General features: G+C 34.4%; 1 protein-coding gene across 16 annotated transcripts in view; it reads right to left on the minus strand.

Annotated features, from left to right (window-relative positions):
- Nucleotides 1-22,520, minus strand: part of CENPE (centromere protein E) — a 243,248-nt gene that overhangs the window by 63,893 nt on the left and 156,835 nt on the right. For all 16 annotated transcript variants that reach the window (XM_063723551.1, XM_063723554.1, XM_063723555.1 and 13 more), the window contains exons 9-16: nt 21,636-21,687; nt 19,016-19,103; nt 18,573-18,702; nt 17,159-17,278; nt 16,133-16,291; nt 12,737-12,884; nt 11,801-11,889; nt 10,577-10,744 (exon numbers count right to left, since the gene is read on the minus strand). In XM_063723551.1, the coding sequence (XP_063579621.1) occupies nt 10,577-10,744; nt 11,801-11,889; nt 12,737-12,884; nt 16,133-16,291; nt 17,159-17,278; nt 18,573-18,702; nt 19,016-19,103; nt 21,636-21,687 (954 nt within the window). The remainder of the gene's footprint in view (nt 1-10,576; nt 10,745-11,800; nt 11,890-12,736; nt 12,885-16,132; nt 16,292-17,158; nt 17,279-18,572; nt 18,703-19,015; nt 19,104-21,635; nt 21,688-22,520) is intronic.

The following is a 22,520-nucleotide window of genomic DNA, read 5'->3' on the forward strand; positions in this document are numbered from 1 at the left end:
ATATTGCACTCCATTATATTGTTCAACCATGTAAAAGTATAAAGGTAGAAGTATTTTTATTGAGGTGTCCTTTCTACCAAAATATCTGTAGCATTAAATATCTGAGTACCAAAAAGTTTGCTGAAAACAAGTAAACCACACAAAACCAAGATAAACATTTTCCCTTAGAATTATTTAATCTTCATAATCAGATGAGCACTTACAGAGTAAAAGCAAATTCTAATAGTATGTAAGGGGCTTGAAAATAGTATCTTATTTAAATATTTTCTGGATGTTTAACTGAGTCCTGACTAGTTTTAAATTTCGGACTAGTGCAAGTGTTGACATTACTATTTTAGGTCAGTGCTACCCAAGAGAAACATAATGTCAGACACATATGTAATTTAAAATTTCCTAGTAGGCACATTAAACATAAAAAGGCAGAATTAACTTTGAGACATATTTTATTCAACCGAATATATCAAAAATATTTCTTCCAAAATGTTTCTTCAGGTAATCTATCCAACATGTTTCTTCAGGTAATCAATATAAAAAAAATGAACAATTTTACATTCTTTTTTATATACTTATGTCATTTCAGACTGGTCCTATTTCAAGTGCTTAATTGCCACATACGGTTAGTGGCTACCCCACTGTAGAACACAGTCTTAGACATTTGTACTGCTTTTAATTTAAATTGGCTCCTTCTTTTACCTTTTCTTCCCTATTTTTAACTTCTGTGAAAGAAAATCACATTTACCAATAAGGAAGAATCAAAAATCAATCTTCACTTTTAAAAATACTTAGAAGAGATCGGGTGCATTCAGGGTAGTATGGCCATAGATAATGAAAACATTTAAAGAATACTAATTTAGAAAAGAACATTTTCCTACTTCTTATTTGAAATGGCACTTTATCTTAGGTACTGGTTCTTATACATAGAAAATAATTAGCTTTTGTAAAAATAAAAGTGTAATCTCCCAATGACATGTTTAAGATGCAGAGCATGAAGTGAAAGTGTGTGAAAAGGAAAAATGATTTAAACATATGATCTGATCTACAGTTAACCCATTGCTACCATTTAAATTGCAGATTTAAATGGTAATTGTCGGTAGGTGAAATGAAATATTTAACTTACATCTCCAAGTAGTAAAAATTATAAAATTAAATACACCAAGTTGAAATAGGTAGATGGTAAAGATTTTTCTCATTCCTCGAGTATGGTGATACTTGACATTTTCCGTTCTCCCTCTAAAACATACTATTTAAGCATCTCATGTTACTATATTTCCACTAGAAAATTATCTACAACTTGGGTGATTTTTGACAAAAGCTTTAGGAAAACCAGGGAAATGGCTCCATGTCCTAAGGCCATAATTTGACTTTTATTCCCTTTTAGCTAAACCTTTCCCCAAAATGTAGGTTTTGGAACATATTTTGCTACATACACATAGACTTATATTTTTAGTTTAACATGGACTAGATACTGCAAAACTGTTTTTGAACAGGATGTTTTTATTATATAATATTTTAAGTAACCTTAAATTTTGTGTCGAATTAAAAATAAAGGGCCTAGAGCAGTGGCTCACACCTGTAATCCTAGCACTTTGGGAGGCAGAGGCGAGCAGATCACTTGAGCCCAGGAATGTGAGACTAGCCTGGCCAACATGGCAAGACCCCCGTCTCTATAAAGAAAAAGTTTTTAAATTATATGTCTTTTAGATTAGAAAGCTGAGCGTTGTGTTTAAAAAAAAAAAAAAAAGAAAAAGAAATTTAAAAAGAAGGGAGTAGGATTCTTCCCCCTCAACTGTGGTTAAAATGGAAGAAAAACTGCAGTGTGATACATGTCATATATTCTGTGGTATTTTTGTAATCTTTCTCTGTGTTGACTCAATTCAATAAGCTTCCATTTTTCTTATTAATATATTAATGATGTGAGAAAAATATTAGAGAAATTATTGCCACTTATCCCAAAAGTTAGTTTTATGTCATGTTATTATCATATATAAAAACATACAAAAATTATATGAAATTTTAAAGTCAGAAGGGACCTTGGTGAGCACCTGGTCTCTACTTCAAGGGTGGAGAAATATAGGAAGCCCTGAGATTCAATGACTTGCCCAAGGCCTTGGCAACAATTCATAATAGGACTGGATCTGCGGTAAGTTTATAAGTGGCAAAACTGCGGCTTAAATCCAGGCAATTTCACTCTAGAGACCATGTTCTTAATCATGACACTAGGCCAGTCCCTTCCATAAAACCTAGTTTTATTGATTAAAGTCCAGTGGTTTTTGTCATGCATGACATTTTGCACTTCATTAACATGCATTTTAAAACAAGCTAAATGAAACCCTGTGGAGAACTTATAGACTTTTACCTCTTTGAATATAATACCTATTAAATAAAGCAATAATTTTAATTTGTAGGTAGAATGGAAATAATAGCTTTGGCATAGAATTCTTTTTTCCTTTAAAAAAGAAAAGAGGTTGAGAAACTGAACAATGATATCGAGGAAAAAGGATCATGGCCTTTTGGGCTAGCCACATAGAAGTCTGAAAAGTAGCTGCAAATTAATTCATCTTTTAACTACATAAAACACTGGGTCTTATTTTTTTTTTTTGAAGGGGGGGTGTTCATGAATCACTTTGCAAGTCTGATCACAACTACAGATTCTTGTTCCAGAAAAATGAATATGCATTGAAAAATTCTGCAAAATAATTTCACAGCATCTGTGGCCTCTAGTTGTTAAGGACACTTTGCACTAATAACTCCCTTTAATCTTTTGGACAATTTCTGAGTCCATAAAGTCTGATGGTTTCTGGATTAAGTTCTCTTAACATGTAGCCTAATATTTTATACTTAGAAAATGAGTGATCTGTTTCTATAAATTCCGTTAAAACTATTTGGTATTAGTTATACTAATTTTCACATAACTCTCTTAGATGGAGAAGGAAAAACAAAACGTACAAAATTAGCTTCTCCAGCTATTCTAATGTTTTAATTATTTAGAAACATACTTTCTAAAGAAAAAGAAATCCATTAATATGTAGCATCCATATATAAAATAGTCATCTAGATATTAAAATTCATACTGATCTCAGTAGGAAACGCCTATACTCTAGGTAGCATTTATATATGCTCAATAAAATGTAATATACAAACTATAAGGAAACAATTTCAAGACAAATCCATCAAGAGGCAGATACACCAACCCTTCCCATAGATGCTTTTAATTCCTTTTTCTCTTGCATAAGCACCAGGGAAACAAATATGATTTAACTATTTTTAAAATCTAAATGAAGAAAATATTTCTTAAATTTTCTAAATTGTATATACATATGAAAAATGGTTAGATCTTCAACATCTCAATCTTAGAAAAAAAATATCTTTAAGACAATACTTCTCAGTGATGTCAAGAAGATGACAGAATAGGAGGTCACCTGCTCACATCCCCCCAAAACAACAAGAATTCTGTACCTATTACAGACAAGTCTTTTTGTGGGAGCCTTTGGATTCAGGTAGGAGGTTGTAAAACCCCAGTAGAACTCAAGACCTGGAAGTGTTGTTTTTGAGAGTGCATACCAACACCCAGGTGGGAGTCCTGCCAATTGTGCTCCCAGGTTCATATGCAGAAATGGTCCCATTCCTTGAAGGACTTAGCTACAACCATGTTTGGCCTAGAGTCTGCAACCAAAACTATCTGTCAAGGGGTCCAGGAGGAATCACACACTCTAGGGTCTCGGCAGATGGGCTCTTTTGCCTGTCGACACTGGTCTTGGCAGTGGACCCAAAAGTTAGCCTGTAAATTGGCTCCTGCCCTCCTCAAGCTGTAGTCCTAGCTTAGTACTGCTTACACAAGGACCCAGAAGGGAACATGCCCATCTGAGCCACCAGGAGAGGCTTGCCGGCCTCTGTCCCATAGCAGATTCCGACGGGGACATGTACTGGCTCCAGCCTTCCCCTGCTGCAGCCTCCCTGCTCCCACCCACACAGAGAACTGCCAAGAGATGAACCTGTCTGAGCCACTGGGTCAGGCTTGCAGTCCTCCATCCCACAATAGATCCTGAAGGGGCCCTGTCTCAGCTTCAGTGCCTCTCTGCTGCAGTCAGGAAGCTATCTCGACTGTGTTGGGAACTGCTGAGTGAAGCACCTGCCCAGCCACCAGGACAGGTTTCATGCATCTTTCCCATAATAGATCCTAAAGGGGTCTTGTCTTGACTGCAGCCTCTGTCTACTGCAGCCTGGCAGTTATCCTGCCTGTGTAGGACAGGCCTGCTGGCTTCCATCACACAGCAGTTCTGGAAAGAACCTTGAATGTCACAGCTACAGAATGCAAGCAATCCTCCCTGCATAAGAACTGCTGGGAGTCTTGACTGCTGGTGCCACCAGGTTAAGCTTACCAACATTGGTTCCATAGCACATTCTGAATTAACTCTGAAGCTTGGTTTCAGTTTCTCCTAGCGATAGTCTGAGAATGTTTTTACCCAGCCAGGGTCCTACCGGGAGACAGGCGTATCCAAGTCCCTGTGGCAGGTTTTGCAACCCTTGTCCATCAGCAGATTCTCAAATGGCCCTGGATCTTGATACTGACCCCTCTCATCTGTGGAATAAGAACAGCTCTGCCCACCTGGGGACCTAAAGAGAAAGGTGTCCAGTAGTGCCTCTGCAGGATAACACGCTGACCTCAGTCATACTATGGATCTTGAAAAGACCTTATAAAGATGGTGAAGACTAAAACAAATAGCTAAATTCATCTTCAATGTGCAGACACTGCTGCATGACCACAAGCATCACGATCAGGGAAACATGATGTCACCAAAAGCACAAAGTAAGGTACTGGTGACTGATCCTAAAAGATGGAGATGTATAATCTGCCAAAGAATTCAAAATAGCTATTTTAAGCGAGCTCAGCAAACTTCAAGAAAACATAGAGAAACGATCCAGAAATTTATCAAGGAGACTGAAATAATAAAAAAACAAACAGAAATCCTAGAGCAAGAAAATACAATGAACAAAATGAAAAATGCAACAAAGAACATCAATAGAAGAATTGATCATGCAGAAGAATTTGTGAGCTTGAGACAGGCTATTTGAAAATATAGAGTCAGGAGGCAAAAAAAAAAAAAGGATGAAAAGGAATGAAGTTTATGGGACAACATCAAAAAAGCAAATATTTGGGTCACTGCAGTTCAAGTAGCAAAAGATAAAGGGACAGAAAGCTTATTTAAAGAAATAATAGCAGAAAATTCCCAAACCTGAAGAAAGCAATATATATCCACATATAGGAAGGTCAAAGGTTACCAATCAGATTCAATCTAAATGACCCTGCCCTAAGATACATTATATTCAAACTCAAAAGTCAAAGACAAAGAGAAAATCCTAAAAGCAGCAAAGCAGCAAGAGTAAAGAGGCAAATAACATAGAAGTGAGTTCCATTATGGTTAGCAGCAGACTTCTAAGCAGAAATCTCACAGGCCAGATGCTGGAGAGGATGTGGAGAAATAGGAACGCTTTTACACTGTTTGGTGGGAGTATAAATTAGTTCAACATTGTGGAAGACACTGTGGCAATTCCTCAAGGATCTAGAACTAGAAATAACATTTGACTCAGCAAGCCCATTACTGAGTATATACCCAAAGGATTATAAATCATTCTACTATAAAGACACATGCACACGTATATTTATTGCAGCATTGTTTACAACAGCAAAGACTTGGAACCAACCCAAATGCCCATCAATGATAGACTGGATAAAGGAAATGTGGCACATATACACCATGGAATACTATGCAGCCATAAAAAAGGATGAGTTCATGTCCTTTGCAGGGACATGGATGAAGCTAGAAACCATCACTCTCAGCAAACTAACACAAGAACAGAAAACCAAACACCACACGTTCTCACTTGTAAGTGGGAGTTGAACAATGAGAACTCATGGACACAGGGAGGGGAACATCACACACTGGGGCTTGTCGGGGATTGGGGGGGCTAGGGGAGGGATAGCATTAGGAGAAATACCTAATGTAGATGACAGGTTGATGGGTGCAGCAAACCACCATGGCACATGTATACCTATGTAACAAATCTGCATGTTATGCACATGTACCCCAGAACTTAAAGTATCATTAAACAACAACAACAACAACAGCAAAGAGGAATCTCACAGGCCAGGAGGGAGTGCAATGATACAGTAAAAGTACTGAAGGAAAACAGTTGTGACATCAAAAGTTAGAAAATCAAATATTCAGAAGGTGGGAGGAGATAAAGTGTGGACTTTGTTTGTTTAGTAATAAACGATAATCTGTTATCAGTTTAAAATAACCTGCATAACTGTAAGACTTTCTTGTAAGCCTGATGGTAACCACGAAGGAAAAAAACCTATAATAAATATACTAAAAATAGAAAGGTATCAAAACATACTATCAGAGAAAATAATTTAACCAATAAGGAAGACAGTGAGATAAAATAAAAGGATCTAAAAAACAAATAAGAAAATAATTAGCAAAATGGAAGTAGTAATTTCCTACCTATCAATAGTTCCTACCTATCAATGTAAATGGACTGATTCTCCAATTATAAGACAGAGTGGTTGAATGGATTAAAAAATCCAAATATACGCCGCCTGAAAGAGATTAACTTCACCCATAAGGATACAAATAGATGGAAAGGAAGGGGTGGAAAAAGATATTCCATGCAAACTGAAATTGTAAGAGAGCAGGAGAAGCTATACTTATATCAGCTAAAACAGACTTTACATCAAAAACTGTGAAAAGAGACAAGGTCATTATATAATGATAAAGGGGTCAACTCAGCAAGAGGTTATAACAATTGTAAATATATATGCACACTGAACATGGCAGAATATATATAAAGCAAATATTAATCTGAAGGAAGAGAGACTGCAACACAATAATAATAGAGGATTTTGAAACTACACTTTCAGCAATGGACAGATTATTCAGACAGAAAATCAACAAAGAAATAGCAGATTTAAACTGCAGTCTAGACCAAAGAGACCTAATAGATGTTTACAGAACATTCCATTCAACAGCTGCAGAAAACACATTCTTATCAACTGCACATGGAACATTCTCTAAGACAGATCATATTAGGCCACAAAAACAGTCTTAAAAAATTTAAAATCAAAATTATATCAAGTATCTTTTCTGACCACAATGACATAAAACTAGAAATTAATAATAGCAGAAATTCTGGAAATATCACAAATACATAAAAATTAAACATGCTCCTGAACAACCACTGGGTTAATGAATTTAAAGAGTAATTTAAAAAAGTTAAGACAAATGAAAATGGAAACACAATATACCAAAGTGTATAGGATGCAGCAAAAGCAGTTCTAAAAGAGAAGTTTATAGTAATAAACATCTACATCAAAAAAGAGGAAAGATCTCAAACTACCTAAACTATTACCTCGAAGAATTAGAAAAACAAGAACAAACTAAACCCCAAATTAGCAAATGGAAAGAATAAAGATCAGAGCAGAAATAAACAAAATAGGGACTTTAAAAAAATCCACAAAATAAAGAGTTTTTTTGTTTTTTTTTTTGAAAAGAAACAAAATCAACAAAGCTTTAGCTAGACTAGGTAAAAAAGACAGTCGACTCAAATAAATAAAATCAGAAATAAAAAAGGAGACATTACAATTGATACCACAGAAATACAAAGAACAATTATATGCCAATAAATTGAAAAACCTAGAAGAAATGAATTCCTATACCACATTACCTAACAGGACTGAATTATGAATAAATAGAAAATCTGAACAGGCCAGTAATGAGAAAGGAGACTTGAATCAGTAATAAAAAGTCTCCTATCAAAGAAAGGCCTAGGACCTGACAGCATCACTGCTGAATTCTACCAACAGTTACAGAAGAACTAATACCAATTCTTCTCAAAGTATTCCAAAAAATTGAAGAGGAAGGAATTTTTCCTAACTTATTCTACGAGGCCAGCATTACACTGATACCAAAAATAGACAAAAAAGGAAAACTACAGGCCAATATGCCTGAAGAACAGACAGAAAAACCCTGAACAAAATACTATAAAACTGAATTTAACAGCACATTTAAAAGATAATTGACCATGATCAAGTGGAATTTATCCCAGGAATACAAGAATGGTTCATCATAAACAAATCAATAAACATGACATACCACATTAACAAAACAATGAAAAAAAGTCAATCACTTCAACAGATGCAGAAAAATCATGACAGAGTTCAATACCTCTTCATGATAAAAACTCTTAATTAGGTATAGAAGTGATATGCCTCAACACAATAAAGGCCACATACAACAAACCCACTGCTAACGTAATACCAAATAGGGAAAAGCTGAAAGCCTTTTACTCTAAGATCTAGAACAGGATAAGGATGTCCCCCTTTGCCACTTTTATTCAACATAGTACAGGAAGTTCTAGCTAGAGTTATTAGGCAAAAGAGAAAAATAAAACATAATAGGAAAGGAGGAAGTTAAATTGTCTCTATTTGTAGATGATATGATCCTATATACAGAAAACCCTAAGGACTCCATCCAAAACTGTTACAACTAATAAAAAACTCAGTAAAGTTGCAGGATACAAAATCAACATAAAAAAAGTAGTATCTCTATATGTTAATGGCAAACTATCTAAAAATGGCACAAAGAAAACAATCTCATTTATTACCAAAAGAATACCTAGAAATAAATGTAACCAAGGAGGTGTCAGATCTCTCAAATGAAAACTATAAAACATTAATGAAAGAATTTGAAGAAGACACAAATGGAAAGATATGCATGTTCATGGATTGGAAGAATATTGTTATAATGTCCATATTGCCCAAAGTGATCCACAGATGTAATGCGATATCTATCAAAACATCAATGACATTCTTCACAAAAGTAGATTAAAAACAATCCTCACATTCATATGGAACCCCAAAAGACCCTGTATAGCCAAAGCAATCTTGAGCAAAAAGAGCAAATCTGGAGGCGTCATACCATCTGCCTCCAAAATATATTACAAAACTATAGTAACCAAAATAACATGCTACTGGCATAGAAACAGACAACAGGCCAATAGAACAGAGAACGCAGAAATAAATCCATGCACATACAGTCAACTGATTTTTGACAAAAGTGCCAAGAACATATGTTGGGGAAAGGATAGTCTTCCTTCGATAGTGGTGCTGGGAAAACTGAATGAATATCTATATGTTGAAGAAAGAACCTAGATCTCCTGTCTCTCATCATATACAAGAATCAATTCAGAATGAGTTAAGGACTTAAATACTAAGACTTGAAACTGTGAAACTACTAGAAAACAAGATAGTGGAAATGCTTCATAACATTGGTCAGGACAAGGAATTTTTGGATAAGACCCCAAAAGCACAACCAAAAAGACCAAAAATAAATGAACGGAATTACAACTAAAGGCAAAGGAAATCATCAATAAAGAGACAACCTACAGAATGGCAGAAATATTTGCAAAATATACATCTGACACATGGTTAATATCCAAAATATATAAGAAACTAAAACAACTCAATAGCAAAAAAAAACCCAAACAACCCAATCAAAATATAGGCAAAAGACCTGAACAGACATTTCTCAAAAGAAGACATACACATAATATGTTCAATATTACTAATAATCAAGGAAATGCAAATCAAAACCACAGTGAGGTATTGCCTCATCCCAATTAGAATGGCTTATCAAGAAGGCAGAAGAGAACCTGTTGGCAAGGATGTGGACAAAAGGGAATCCTTTTATACTGTTGGTAGGAATATATAGAAAACAGTATGAAAGTTCCTCAACAAAGCAAAAATAGAACTACCATAAGATCCAGCAGTCCTACTACTGGGTATGTACCCAAAGGAAATTAAATGAGTATGTTCAAGAAATATCTGCATTCCCATATTTACTGCAGCACTTTCCACAACAGCCAAGATATGGAACCAACCTAAGAGTCTACCAACAGAAGAATGGATAAAGAAAATTTGGTATAAAGTCACTATGGAATATTCTTCAGCTATTAAAAAAAAAAAAAGAAATCCTACCATTTGCAACAATATGGATGAACCCAAAGGACATTATAAACCAGGAACAGAAAGACAAATACTGCATGATCTCACTCATATGCAGAATCTTAAAAAGCTGATCTCTTAGAAGTACAAAGTATAATGGTGGTTATCAGAGGCTGGGGTGTTTAGCAGGGAGAAGGAAATGGGGAAATCTTGGTCAGATGACATAATGACAGTTAGATAGCAGGAATAAATTTCAACAGCTCTATTGTACAGCAAGGTGACTATAGTTAATGACAATGTATTGTATTCTTAAAAAACATAAAATCTGTGGATATTATGTGCTATCACCACAAAAACAGTAACTATGTGAGGTAGTACATTTGTTAGCTAGATTTAACCATTCCACAATGTACATATACTTCAAAACATCATACATCATGTTGTATACAATAAACACATAAAATGTTATCTGTACATTTAAAAAATATTTAAAAAGCTTACATTATAGAAAAAAGAGAATACTTCTTTTAAAAGTATGCTTTTAGTTTAGTTTTACATTTCTGTCTCTCTTACCTCTTGATCTTTTTTAGTATTTCTTTCTAGAGCCTCAAATTCATCCAAATCATTCTTTTCTTTTAATTTCAATTCCATTTCTTCTTTTTCTGTTCGTAGTTGTTCATAGTCTAATACCAGATTATCATAGTCAGCACGAAGTGAGTTCAACTCACTTTCTATATTCTCCTATTATAAACAAGAACAGATTTTCCAATCAGAAAATTCATATATTTTTTGTTTCCTTAATAAAATTTGGATTATTTAAATAACTACTTTAACTTTGATTTGATATCTTTCTAAAGTTCTACATTTTGGCAAACTAGCTAACTTAGAATAGATTATTTTGAAAGAAGGAGAATTTTAAAAATATATCAATAAATTGTATGTTTGCCTGTGCCTGACAGGGAATTTTGACCATAAATCCTCAAGCTCCTCAGTAATAAAACTGAAAATTTAATTCCCCAATCTAACTAACTCCTATTTTATGTCTCAGATGGTTCTGAATTCAAGAATGGAAACAGAGATATTATTTATTGACTTCTAAAGCTAATGATAACTGTGTTTTACTATACTTAAAGAGGCCTATTTCTATTTTCTTTATTATTATAAGAGACAAACCATGAGTTAAAAAAAATACTTTTTTACACCAGAGATTGTAAAAAAACCCAAGAAACTTCTAATGTATGTATTAGGAACACAAAAACACTTTGTCAATAATACTTTATAGGAATTAACTAACAATAATAAGGAGTAATGCAATATATTCTAAAATTCATATGAAAATGTCTACTACTTTATACAACCATACATCTTTAAACATGAGCAATCTACAAAGTAAACATGGAATCTAAACTTACTGATGTATTCACCAAAATTACCTCTCCCTGATGTATTATTCTATACAGTATAAATGCCTGAGAACTGACACTTTTAAAATCAGTCTTGTTACCCTAATGAAGTTTACCAAGGCAAAACAGAAACTTTACAAACATCATGAATACTAAGATCTGCTAGTAAAGAGCTAGAAGCAAAGGTTTACCTACTAGCACATATCTGCCTTATGAAATTTTTAGCCTTTCTCTAGGTGCCTGATGGTTATAGAGTAGAAATGTAAAGAGAGAAGCCTTCATTAGAGCCAAATCACTACTGAAATTAAATGAGAACAAGTAACAACAAAATCTAATAACAAAAGAATTTTAAAAAGAGTAAAAGCATTATATGCTGTAAAATACATTAAGTTACCTGATTTAGTAGCTTTGTTGCTGGATTCCATTCTATCTCACTTAATGTATCAAGAGTGTTACTGAAAACATCAGACTCTGAACAGACAGCTATAATTAGAGAAAAAAAAAATTTGTCCATAAACATGTTTACCAAATTTCCTAAGTCAAATTAAAGATTACTAAAAACATTCTTATCAGAGATACTAAGAACTTCAAATTAACTAATATGTGCTAGAGTATGAATACCAAAAGTACATTAATAGATATGGTCATTTATATTATTGTGTGAATTAAGATGATCACTGGTTGGAATTAGTGACACAATACAGGATCCTTAATGAAATATAGGTTAAAAGGACAAATTCTGAATTTGCAATTTGATCATTATAAGTAGATTTAAAATGCCCCCCAACAGACTGTACTATTGAAGAAATAATTTTGAAACAGATTCCCATGTCAATGCCACTCTTTTAAGATTAACAAAGGCAGATGCCATATAACTAAAAATTTAATTGAATAATAATTAGAAAATAAAAACACCTGTCTCATGTGTGTTTCAACTAGTGCATCATTCTTAAGAGATTCAGAATAAAGAACTTATGATTACTTTTTATTTATTTATTTATTTATATTTTTTTGAGACAGAGTTTCACTCTTGTCACCCAGGCTGGAGTGCAACGGATCTTGGCTCACTGCAAGCTCCGCCTCCCAGGTTCAAGTGATTCTCCTGCCTCAGCCTCCCAAGTACCGGGATTACAGGCGCCTGCAACCACGCACAGCTAGTTTTTTTGTATTTTTAGAATTACTTATTTTAAATCATAGTCTCCATTGTAATCACATATGAAATACACAGTATTTAAACATGTTTATCACATTAACTGAGCGATAAACATAGTTTCTCTTTATAAGGATGCTTTTATAATTAAACATAGTTCCACTTGAAAAAAGCACTCACATTCATCAATTTCTCCTAATAAATTTATAGAAGGCTTATGTGTTTTTGTTGTTATATTTGTTGGCACATTAAATTGATCTGCATAGTTTGAGTTCTTCATTTTGTTAATTTTGCCAAGGCACCAAGTAACTCTTCGTTTTCTTTTAGCCTAAAGAAGAAGAAATCAAAATTATGTCATATAGATCTGTATTAAAACATAATAAAACAAGCAAAGTAGTTTCTATTTTTGAAAACCATTGACTTGGTGGAATTCTTATTAAGCCTAGTTTAAAATTTTATTAGTCTAAGGATATTGCTTAAAAAAAAAAAATCAAACTCTTGACTCTTTACTTCACTCTAACTACCATTTTCTTTTTTTCCTACTTTGTCCTCCTCATTATTTATCCACTCCTTCCTCAACACTTCAGGGACCCATCTCCTGGTTCTTACCTTACCCAGCTGCTGTCCTTACCACTCACTCTGCTTTGCTAGTTTCTCTTCCTGTGCCTGCCTCTTAAGTGTGTTTCTCCAGGTTTCATAGCCACCATTCTTCTCTTGTCTCTTTACTCAGTGCAAGTATCATCTCATCTTATTGGACTCTCTCGGCAACCCTAGGGTTGTAATCACATCTGAAATACACAACCCTAAGGTTGTTGAGAGAATCCAATAAGATGAGATGATACTTGTATCGAGTATCAACCTTACTACATCTTTTTAACAGATGAGTTGGGTGCCCAACAAGTTTGGAGAAGTTGTATAGCCAATTGGTGGCTGAGCCCATTGTCTATTACTTCAGAGCCTATCCATGCAACCATTCCATCACATTGCCTCTTAAGATTACTTGTTGTCCCCAGAATATACTGCATACTGTCATGCCTCTCTGAGTGCCGTCCTTCTGCTTGAAATGGCCAGCCCTTTCCACACCCTGCTCTGCAAAAGCCCCATCATATTTAAATCCTCGACTCCAATAACCTTCAGTTTAATGCTAGTTGCTACCAAGGCCACACCTGGACCTTGTCATTATCTGAAAGTCATAAACCTAGACCTCTTGCTCTTATTGCCGTTGCTATCCTTCCAAATCATTAATTTAGTTAATCCCACTATAGCTATTTAGCTCATCAGGGGCTATTTAGCTTTGTTCCCTTGTTGCACGACTTTTTTTTTTGCCATCTCCCTCTTGGTTCTCACCCTATCATCTCAGATTCCACAGATCACTGTAATCATGTTTGAAATTTGAGGTCAATGTTCTCAAATTATTTGACCCACTCTCTGTCCCTTACATGTACCTCACACGGCACACTCAAATGACACTGTGTTCAAGACCTTTATCAGCCTCCTGAGCACTGCCAGAGCCACACAGCCAGAAGACCGGCTGACAAGACAAACTGGATCTTTAATGTTGCATGGCAATATTCCCTTCCCCCTTGTCAGCTTTCTTTTTCATTACCTACAAAGGCTAGCCTATTTCGAACTCTTAGTATCTCTGTAAACTTATGACTCTACCATCACCTGCCATCTTAGCAGAAAAATTAAACCTATTTCACAAAGAAAGTATAAACCTAAACTCCTAAGAGTACTACCTGCACAGAGGCCTATCCTTTCCTCCGTGTTTGCTGCAATTCAAGAGGTATTTCTCCTATGTTAGTCCAATTCTTTCTACTATATTCAAGATCCCATTCATCTAGGCCACCTCAACACACTATAAGGTGGCTTTCACCCCCATCACTTAACTCAAATTACTTTTGCAAATGAGCTCTGTGTTTCTAAATGCAAATAATTTTTGTCCATCTTTATCTTATTTAACTTCTCAGCAGAATATGACACTGCTGACCACTACCTCCCTGAAATATTCTCTCCCCTTAGCTACCATATTCACTAGGTTTTATTCTTAACTCTAGAGCTAAACCTGGGCTGCTTTATGGATTCTTCTTTCTCTGCCTTACCCAATTGGAGTTTTGTCTTCTGTTACTTTGCCTTCTGTTGCCTTCTCTCAACATGCAACCAGAACAAACTTTAATTTGGATCTGTAGTAGTTAATGCCCAAATTGATATTTATATCTCAAATCTACCTCATACTCACACATTTGCATTTTCAACAGCCTGACATATCAAACAAAAGAAATCCCAAATAAAACACCCACCATTTCCACTGCTCTTTATTCAGTGTTCCTTAACTCAATCAATATTGTTACCAGTTACCCATGAAGCCAAGGAATTGCTTGCAAGTCATTCCGGACACCTCCTTCTCCCTTTCTCTGCCCTCAACATCCAAACAATCACAAAGTCCTGCTAAGTTTACCTTCCAAACATTTCTCCAATTTATCCAATTCACTCCAACTCCAGAGCCACAATCTTTGCAGACCCAAGCAATCTGATGTGCACAGCAGCTACATCTTTCTCAACTATAATTCTGATGTCACACACAAGGCTGTTCTTTGTTGTTAGCAAAACATCACATTCAAATCCCTCAAGGAGGTCTAAAACGCCCCTGCTACTAGAACATCTTAAGTGCAAGGAATGCATGTTTCTTCACAACTCCAAGCTTTTGTACATGTAGGTCTCTTTTGAAACATTCTTCTCTAGGTCTTTCATTGGGCTATTTCCTGCTCACCACTCAACCAATAGTTCTTGATTGTCTTCTGTATACCTCTGTACATAATGCTTATTCACATTAACAATATACATTAGTTGAGAATATGCTGTGTGGAAAGTGCTGTGTTGAGCTAATTCTACCTATTATCTCATTTAATTCTCACACAACACTTATGAGGTGAGTATCAAGCTATTCCACACTGCTACTTCCACAGGAAAAAGCAGCAAAGTGAATTCAAGAAATTGTCCAAGGCCAAGAGTTAGGAAATGACAGATTCAAATCCAGGCAGTCTAGCTCCAGAGGTCATTCTCTTATCCATGACACCCTCACACCCCAAAAAGTCTATTGAATAAATAAACTCCTACTCAATTAAAAACAAACAAAAAATCACACAAAGTCAGAATTTTGTTCACTACGTTGTTTTTATTTTCTTTCACCAGAGTCTACATTGACACAATTATGTTGCTTTATATTCTACACCAGTTTTCCTGAGATTAATATTTGTTTAAGTAGAAAATAACATTTCCACATATTCTAGAAACCTGTGGCTTCCAATCACCCAGTTTCTCTAGAATTTATTAAGCAGAATATTGCAAATAAATTATTTAAATACATTCCAAACTTGTTGAATTAGAATCTCTACAAATAGGAATCAGAAATTGGTATTTTTAATGAATCTCTTAGGTATTATGAAAACACAAAATCTTCTGGGATTCTTGAATATACTGTATCAAAGGATAGAAAGTGCATACTATATAATAAACATAGAAATACCAATTCTATTCTCTGTACATCAAGTTTAAGCTGTCATCTTTTAATTTTACCTTTAATTCCTGTTGTGATGTGAGGGAAGAAGAGGTCACCAGCATCCGTGTTAAGTTTTCAATTTTCTCATTCTGTACTTTCTGAAGCAAATCTTTTTCTTCCAAAAGTTGGGCCAATTGGTCTTTTTCCATTGCCTGAGCCCGCGTCTCTAAAGAAACCTATAGAATGCAATATTGGATTATGTTAATAATAAATGTGGCTAAGTTTTAAAACCTTAAAGTAGCATAAAAGAATGAAATATTAAATTTGTATATGGACTATAAGAATTGTAATTTCACTGAAATAAAATATACTCTAACTGCAGAACACCAAAATGCAGTTACCATAATCAATAATTTCTCAGACTTACAATAAAATACACATTTCTTCTCATGTAACTATTCTATATACCATGTATAAGACAACAATGCTGTTAATATAACTCTATTAATTGCCTAAGAGGATATGAATAGTCAGAAATCATAAAACAAAGACTTGAATTCTGATAGTAAAGATAGAGATGTTCTCATAAGATTACCATTTAATATTTTAGCTCATTTTAAAAAAGATCATTAATGCATGATTTTTTACAACATATGGGACCATGATGGTTAAAACAAACTAAAATGATAAGTAATTATGCTATATTATTAGATTGCTATCTAAGGGTTAGAAGAGGAATTCAGGATAACATGAAAACACAGAAGGTGGTTCTAAGTAACTCTGTAGTTTCTCTTTTTAACCGAATTTATATGTATTTGTGAAAAATTTTAAGAAATGTCTCTACTTGGCCCATTTGATAATCTCAGATTTTGCCCTTTGAAAATAAAAAACAAAATCTAAAATAATTTCAAGAACCAAATCTTACAATTTATAGTAAATTAAACTAAAATTTTTATGAGTGGATTTCTTCTTGTTTAAAAGTGATTAAAAACCTAAGTTGTAGCAACTCAGATATTCAGGAATGAAGAGTCTCTGAGCATTTGGGCAGGTCTCCATTCTAAATTGGTTCTTTCTATTTAATGAAATAAATGATTCATACATACCTCCTCTAATTGTTTTTTAAGATCCATTATTTCTTTTCTATACCTTTTCAGGAGAGCTTCATCAGTTGATACCTCATTAACATAAGGAGTATTCTTCATATATTTAGCAGTACTGGCAAACTGGAAAAAAAATACAAAAGTGCTAAGTGTTCAACACTTAAAAAAATTCAAATTTAATTAATAATATTTAGCTTTCTTATATTCAAGTTTTAAAAAAATCAATACTCTTTCCAGTTGGCTTAATACTTTTGAACAAAGGGAACATTCTATGTCCTTAAAACAATGCTCTGTAACTTATCCTGGGTGATAGTCTTCAGGAGAATAAAAAAGATATATTGAGAGAACTTAAAAACATCAGCTTATTGGAATCTCATTTACCCCTCAAGGTCCAGTGCTAACGCCTCCTCTACTCTGAAGTTTTGCTTCTAGCCAAAAATATCTCTCCTTCCTTTAAACTCTATACTAGTTATTAACCACTTAACTACTAATCAAAGGCAATTATATTGCAAGACAAGTGTTATGTGCCTTGTCACAGAATTCATTAATTCTGTTAAGCCAGGGACTCTAGTTTCTCTTTGCACCTCTGACAGTACCTTGATCTGGTGCTCAACAGCTATTTAAAGCAATGTTTCTCAGAGTATAAGCACCATAAGTAACTTTAGGTGGGTACCCCAAGGTGACCATTAGATAACATTGAATCCGTCATTGAGAAAGCTACCCTACTGATATTTCTCATTTTTCCTTTCCTTTTTTTTTTTTTTGAGACATAGTTTCGCTCTTGTTGCCTAGGCTGGAGTGCAATGGCGTGATATCGGCTCACCGCAACCTCCGCCTCCTGGGTTCAAGTGATTCTCCTGCCTCAGCCTCCCCAGTAGCTGGGATTACAGGCATGCGCTACCACATCTGGCTAATTTTGTATTTTTAGTAGAGACAGGGTTTCTCCATGTTGGTCAGGCTGGTTCCTTTCCTTTTTAAAATAGAAAATGTAGGCCTTAGGCTCAGAGCAAATGAAGGCAACAGTCAACTACCAGGAATTTCAGAATTATTTTGTTATACAGACAGACACACAATTTTTTTTGTTACCTTCTATTTGTGGCAAGTAATAATAGTTTCCCATTGATAGCACTAATATTAAAGTTTCCTTTTACAATAAATCAAGTACAAAAAGTGAGTTATTTTAAAAATATCAAGTCAATTTCAGTAAAATAGTGGTGGATGTGGCAAAAATTGTGAAGGTAAGATACAAATAATCGAAGTCTGGCAAAATTAAATTAAGAAATGCTATTTAGTAGACAACATATCGATTATAACAGGTGAGTTAATTAAAAAAAACTATGCTTAATTTTAGTAGGTAATTTTTTCTTCTTCAAGTTGCTCTTCCCCCATATTAAGTTGAGATAAAAATCAAACTCACCTGGAGAGTAGTAAGGGTTTCATCAAAAGATACTGGAGTAATTGTGCAGATAATACGTGTCTTTGCATTTCCTCCCAAGGAATTCTGGAGAATTCGTGTTAACTTGCTATCTCGATAATTTATGAAACCACTTAGCAAGGAATGAGTTTATGGGAGAAAAAGATTGAGAACGTTTATATAACAAAGTAGTTGGTTTTTAATGCAGAACTCTTAAATCAGCCAGAGTTTCAAAAATTAGTTTACAGGTTATATGAGGCAGATTAAAACTACTAACTAAAAAATATTTAAAATAGAAGGTAAATTCAGTAGATTATAGTCATATGTATAAGTTTTTGAATATATGGAAGAAATCAGTACATTTGAGTGTCATCGAAATGTTGCAATGTTCAACCTAATGAAAAATATAAGAATCAGTAGGTAAGTGCACAACGGGATAAACTTACCCAACTTGTCCATCACTAAGTTTCTTGATCACTTGTCCCAAAATAAATAAGCTTCGATTTATATTACAGCCTTCCTTGAGCCGCACACCTGAATTTATTAAACAAATACGAAAACTAAACTTGACTCCTTTTCTAGATGATAAACTTATTTATCACTAAGTTAATGAGAGAAATTAGAGGGCAGATGCTAGTCTATGCTCTGGTTTAGACATGAGCCCATCTTTAATATCAGTGGTAGAAACAGCTCTCTCCCTATTGGTCCCACTTCAAGTGAATCAGAAAGGTTATTACCTGAGAAAAATAGTAAAAAGAAAAAAATGAAGAGGGAGGGAAGAATGTAGGGAAAAAAAACCTGTTTCCTGAAAGCTTCTCTAGCTCTTCAGTTCAAATCAATTTTTTTCCAACATCTAAATATAGGCAACTATGAACTTACAACCAAATTAGCCTCTAATTTCTTATTTTTAAATTGTTAATATGCTCACACGGTTCAAAAAGTTTAAAAAAAAAAGTACACTTTGAAAAAGCTCCCTTCCACTTTTATCCCCACTCAACCAGTTCTTATACCTCTACCAGGAAACCACTGTTATTAGTTTGTTTTTTCTTTAGAGATTTTTAAACATACAAATTCATATATATTTATTTCCTTCCTTCTTCACTGATATCAATAGTAACAGACCATACATACTATTTTGCACTTCGCTTTTTTTCACTTGGCAACATATCTTGGAAAAATTTCCATATTGGTAAACACTGATCTTTTTCATTCTTTTTTAAAGTATAAAATTCCATTTTACGGCTGCATCAGACTTCATTCACCCACCCCATCCCCTGTTGAAGGACATGTAGGTTTTCAATCTACTGCCTATACAAAAAAATATTGCAAAAATAATTTTGAACAGATGTTATTTCACAGGTGCATTAATTAGCTATTGCTTTAACATTACTACCTAACCAACCAACTAAAACAAGCATTTATTTTTTGTTCACAGGTCTGAGGATGGACTGGTTTGGTGGATGTAGGCTAGGCTCAGTTGAGTGGCTCTACAATAGGCTGCAGAATGAGCTCAAGTCTGTTGAATAAACGTCTAATCTTCCTTGGATGAGCAGCTCTTCTAATGGCAAGAGTGCAGGTGCAAGCTAAACCATTTAAGCATTATGAACTATTCATTTATATCCTTTGCCCAGTTTTTTTTGTTGGTTTCTTTTAAGCTTTTAAGGCATCTGGACTTTGTATCAGTTACAAAAGGGTTTTCCCACTGTAAGTTGACTTCCAATAATTTTTATAGTTTTTTTCATATTGAAGTTTTTGAGCTACTTATAATGCATTCCTTGGTGTATGATATATGGATCTGACTTAATTTTTTTTCCCAAATGGCTATCAATTAATGAATAATCTATCTTTTCTTTACAAATTTGAAGGACCATCTTTATTGTATTCTAACTTCTGTATGTATTTGGGACTCTTGATGGATTTTCTATTCTATTTCACTGGGCTGACAATTCACACAGTTTTAATTACTATGGCATTGTAATATGTTTTACTATCTTATAGTAAGATAGTAAAATCTTAAATTCCACTTTCTGCTTTTTGGAATTTTCCTGGCTACTCTTGTCTGTTTTTATGTTTCCATACAAATTTTAAAATCATCTTACCTAATTTAAACATGAAAATGTACTCTTGATATTTTTATTAGGATTGCGTTAAATCTAGAAATTAACAGAGGCCTGATATCTTTGTGATTTTGAATCTTCTCCATTTAAGTATGCTTCTCCATTTTTTCAAGTATTTGTTTGTGTCCTTCAAGTCTGATTTACAAGTTTTCTTAGGCCGGGTGTGGTGGCTCACACCTGTAATCCCAGAACTTTGGGAGGCTGAGGTGCGTGGATCACTTGAGGCCAAGAGTTAGAGACCAGCCTGACCAACATGGCAAAACTCTGTCTCTACTAAAAATACAAAAATTAGCTGGGCGTGATGGTGCATGTCTGTAATCCTAGCTACTTGGGAGGCTGAGGCATGAGAACTGCTTGAGTCCAGGAGGTGGAGGTTGCATTGAGCTGAGATCGTGCCACTGCACTCCAGCCTGGGAGACAGAGTGAGAGTCTGCCTCAGAAAAAAAAAAAAAAAAAAGGTTTTCTTTATATCAGTCTTGTACAAATCTTTGTTGAGTTTCTTCCTAGGTATCACATCTTTTAGGTTATTATAAATGGAGTCTTTTTGTCTACTAAATATTTTAACTTGTTTTTGTTTATTAATATTTTAACTTTTAAAAATTAATATCTGCATATTAATTTTGTACCCCACTATCTTTCTTAATTTCCTTATTTTGAAAGTTTAAATGGCTTTTATGGAATTCTCATGGGCTTTCCTGCTGTACAATCCCATCAATTGTATAATTTTCATTTTTTAATTGATGCTATTGTAGACTAAAATAAAAAATAAGCAGATACAGATGCTGACTTCTATGTTAAAGACTTTTATCAGAAAATCATAATTAATGATTCATTATTATTAATAATGAATATAATTACTTTATCAGTTTCTAAAAATGCCTTGTAGTACTTTTTAAACCTGTAAAATAGGAAGACATTAAGACTAACATATTTCATGAGTTTTAATTACCTGCAGCTCCTGTTTGAGCAGCTCTTTCGCTGCCTGCAAGATCAACCAAATTCTGTAAGACAGATAAAAATAAATCTTTAGGGCAGATAATTTGAAACAATAAAATTAAAGCTACTGAAAGAACATTTTTAATACATGGTATATCTGAATATTCGATCTGTATCCATGTCTCCCATGCTACTGTTTAGGCATTCCCTTTTTTCTCTGAGTCAAACTGTTCTCTATCTGTTCCTTTCTTTAGATCTTCCATAATGCCACCAGTATAGGCTCTGTTTCCTATACAAGGTCCAAAAACTTACTATGGCAAATATAATTCTTTATACGCTGGCACTTGCACTGCTCCAACTTTGTATCTATCCATCCCTTATTCCTAACTCTAGCTGAACTACTCACTATTCCCCAACACCCCATGTACTTCTACACCTCCAAGCACCAGCTTTTTGCTATTTCCTTTATTCAGTTAGTTCGAATGTTCTATTCTGTCCTTATTCTTTATTCAAGAACCAGGCACAAAGATTATCTCCTCAGCATAGCTTTGCCTACTTTATCCTTCCTCCCCGCCAGATTTCAGATGAACTGCTCCTTGAACTGCATAACCAGAACTCTTTATAAACATGACTTACAGATACAACTTACATTTATAGCACTTATTTTGTTGGACTAGTCATGCATGCTAGCTGTACTATGCTGTAGCAATACCATGACTTTACCGTGGCATCTTTAAGAGCTGGACCTCTCTTTCATTTCACAAATATTATTGAAAAGAAGTGGCTACTTATTATGCTCCAGGAAGTGCATCAGGTGCTAGGGCTACAAATAAATAAGGTCTCTGCTCTCATGGAGCTTACATTCTACATAGAGGAGGAGGCTGGTGAGAAGAGATAA

This window comes from Pongo abelii, chromosome 3 (genome assembly GCF_028885655.2).
Source record: "Pongo abelii isolate AG06213 chromosome 3, NHGRI_mPonAbe1-v2.0_pri, whole genome shotgun sequence".
NCBI classification, from domain to species: Eukaryota; Metazoa; Chordata; class Mammalia; order Primates; family Hominidae; genus Pongo; species Pongo abelii.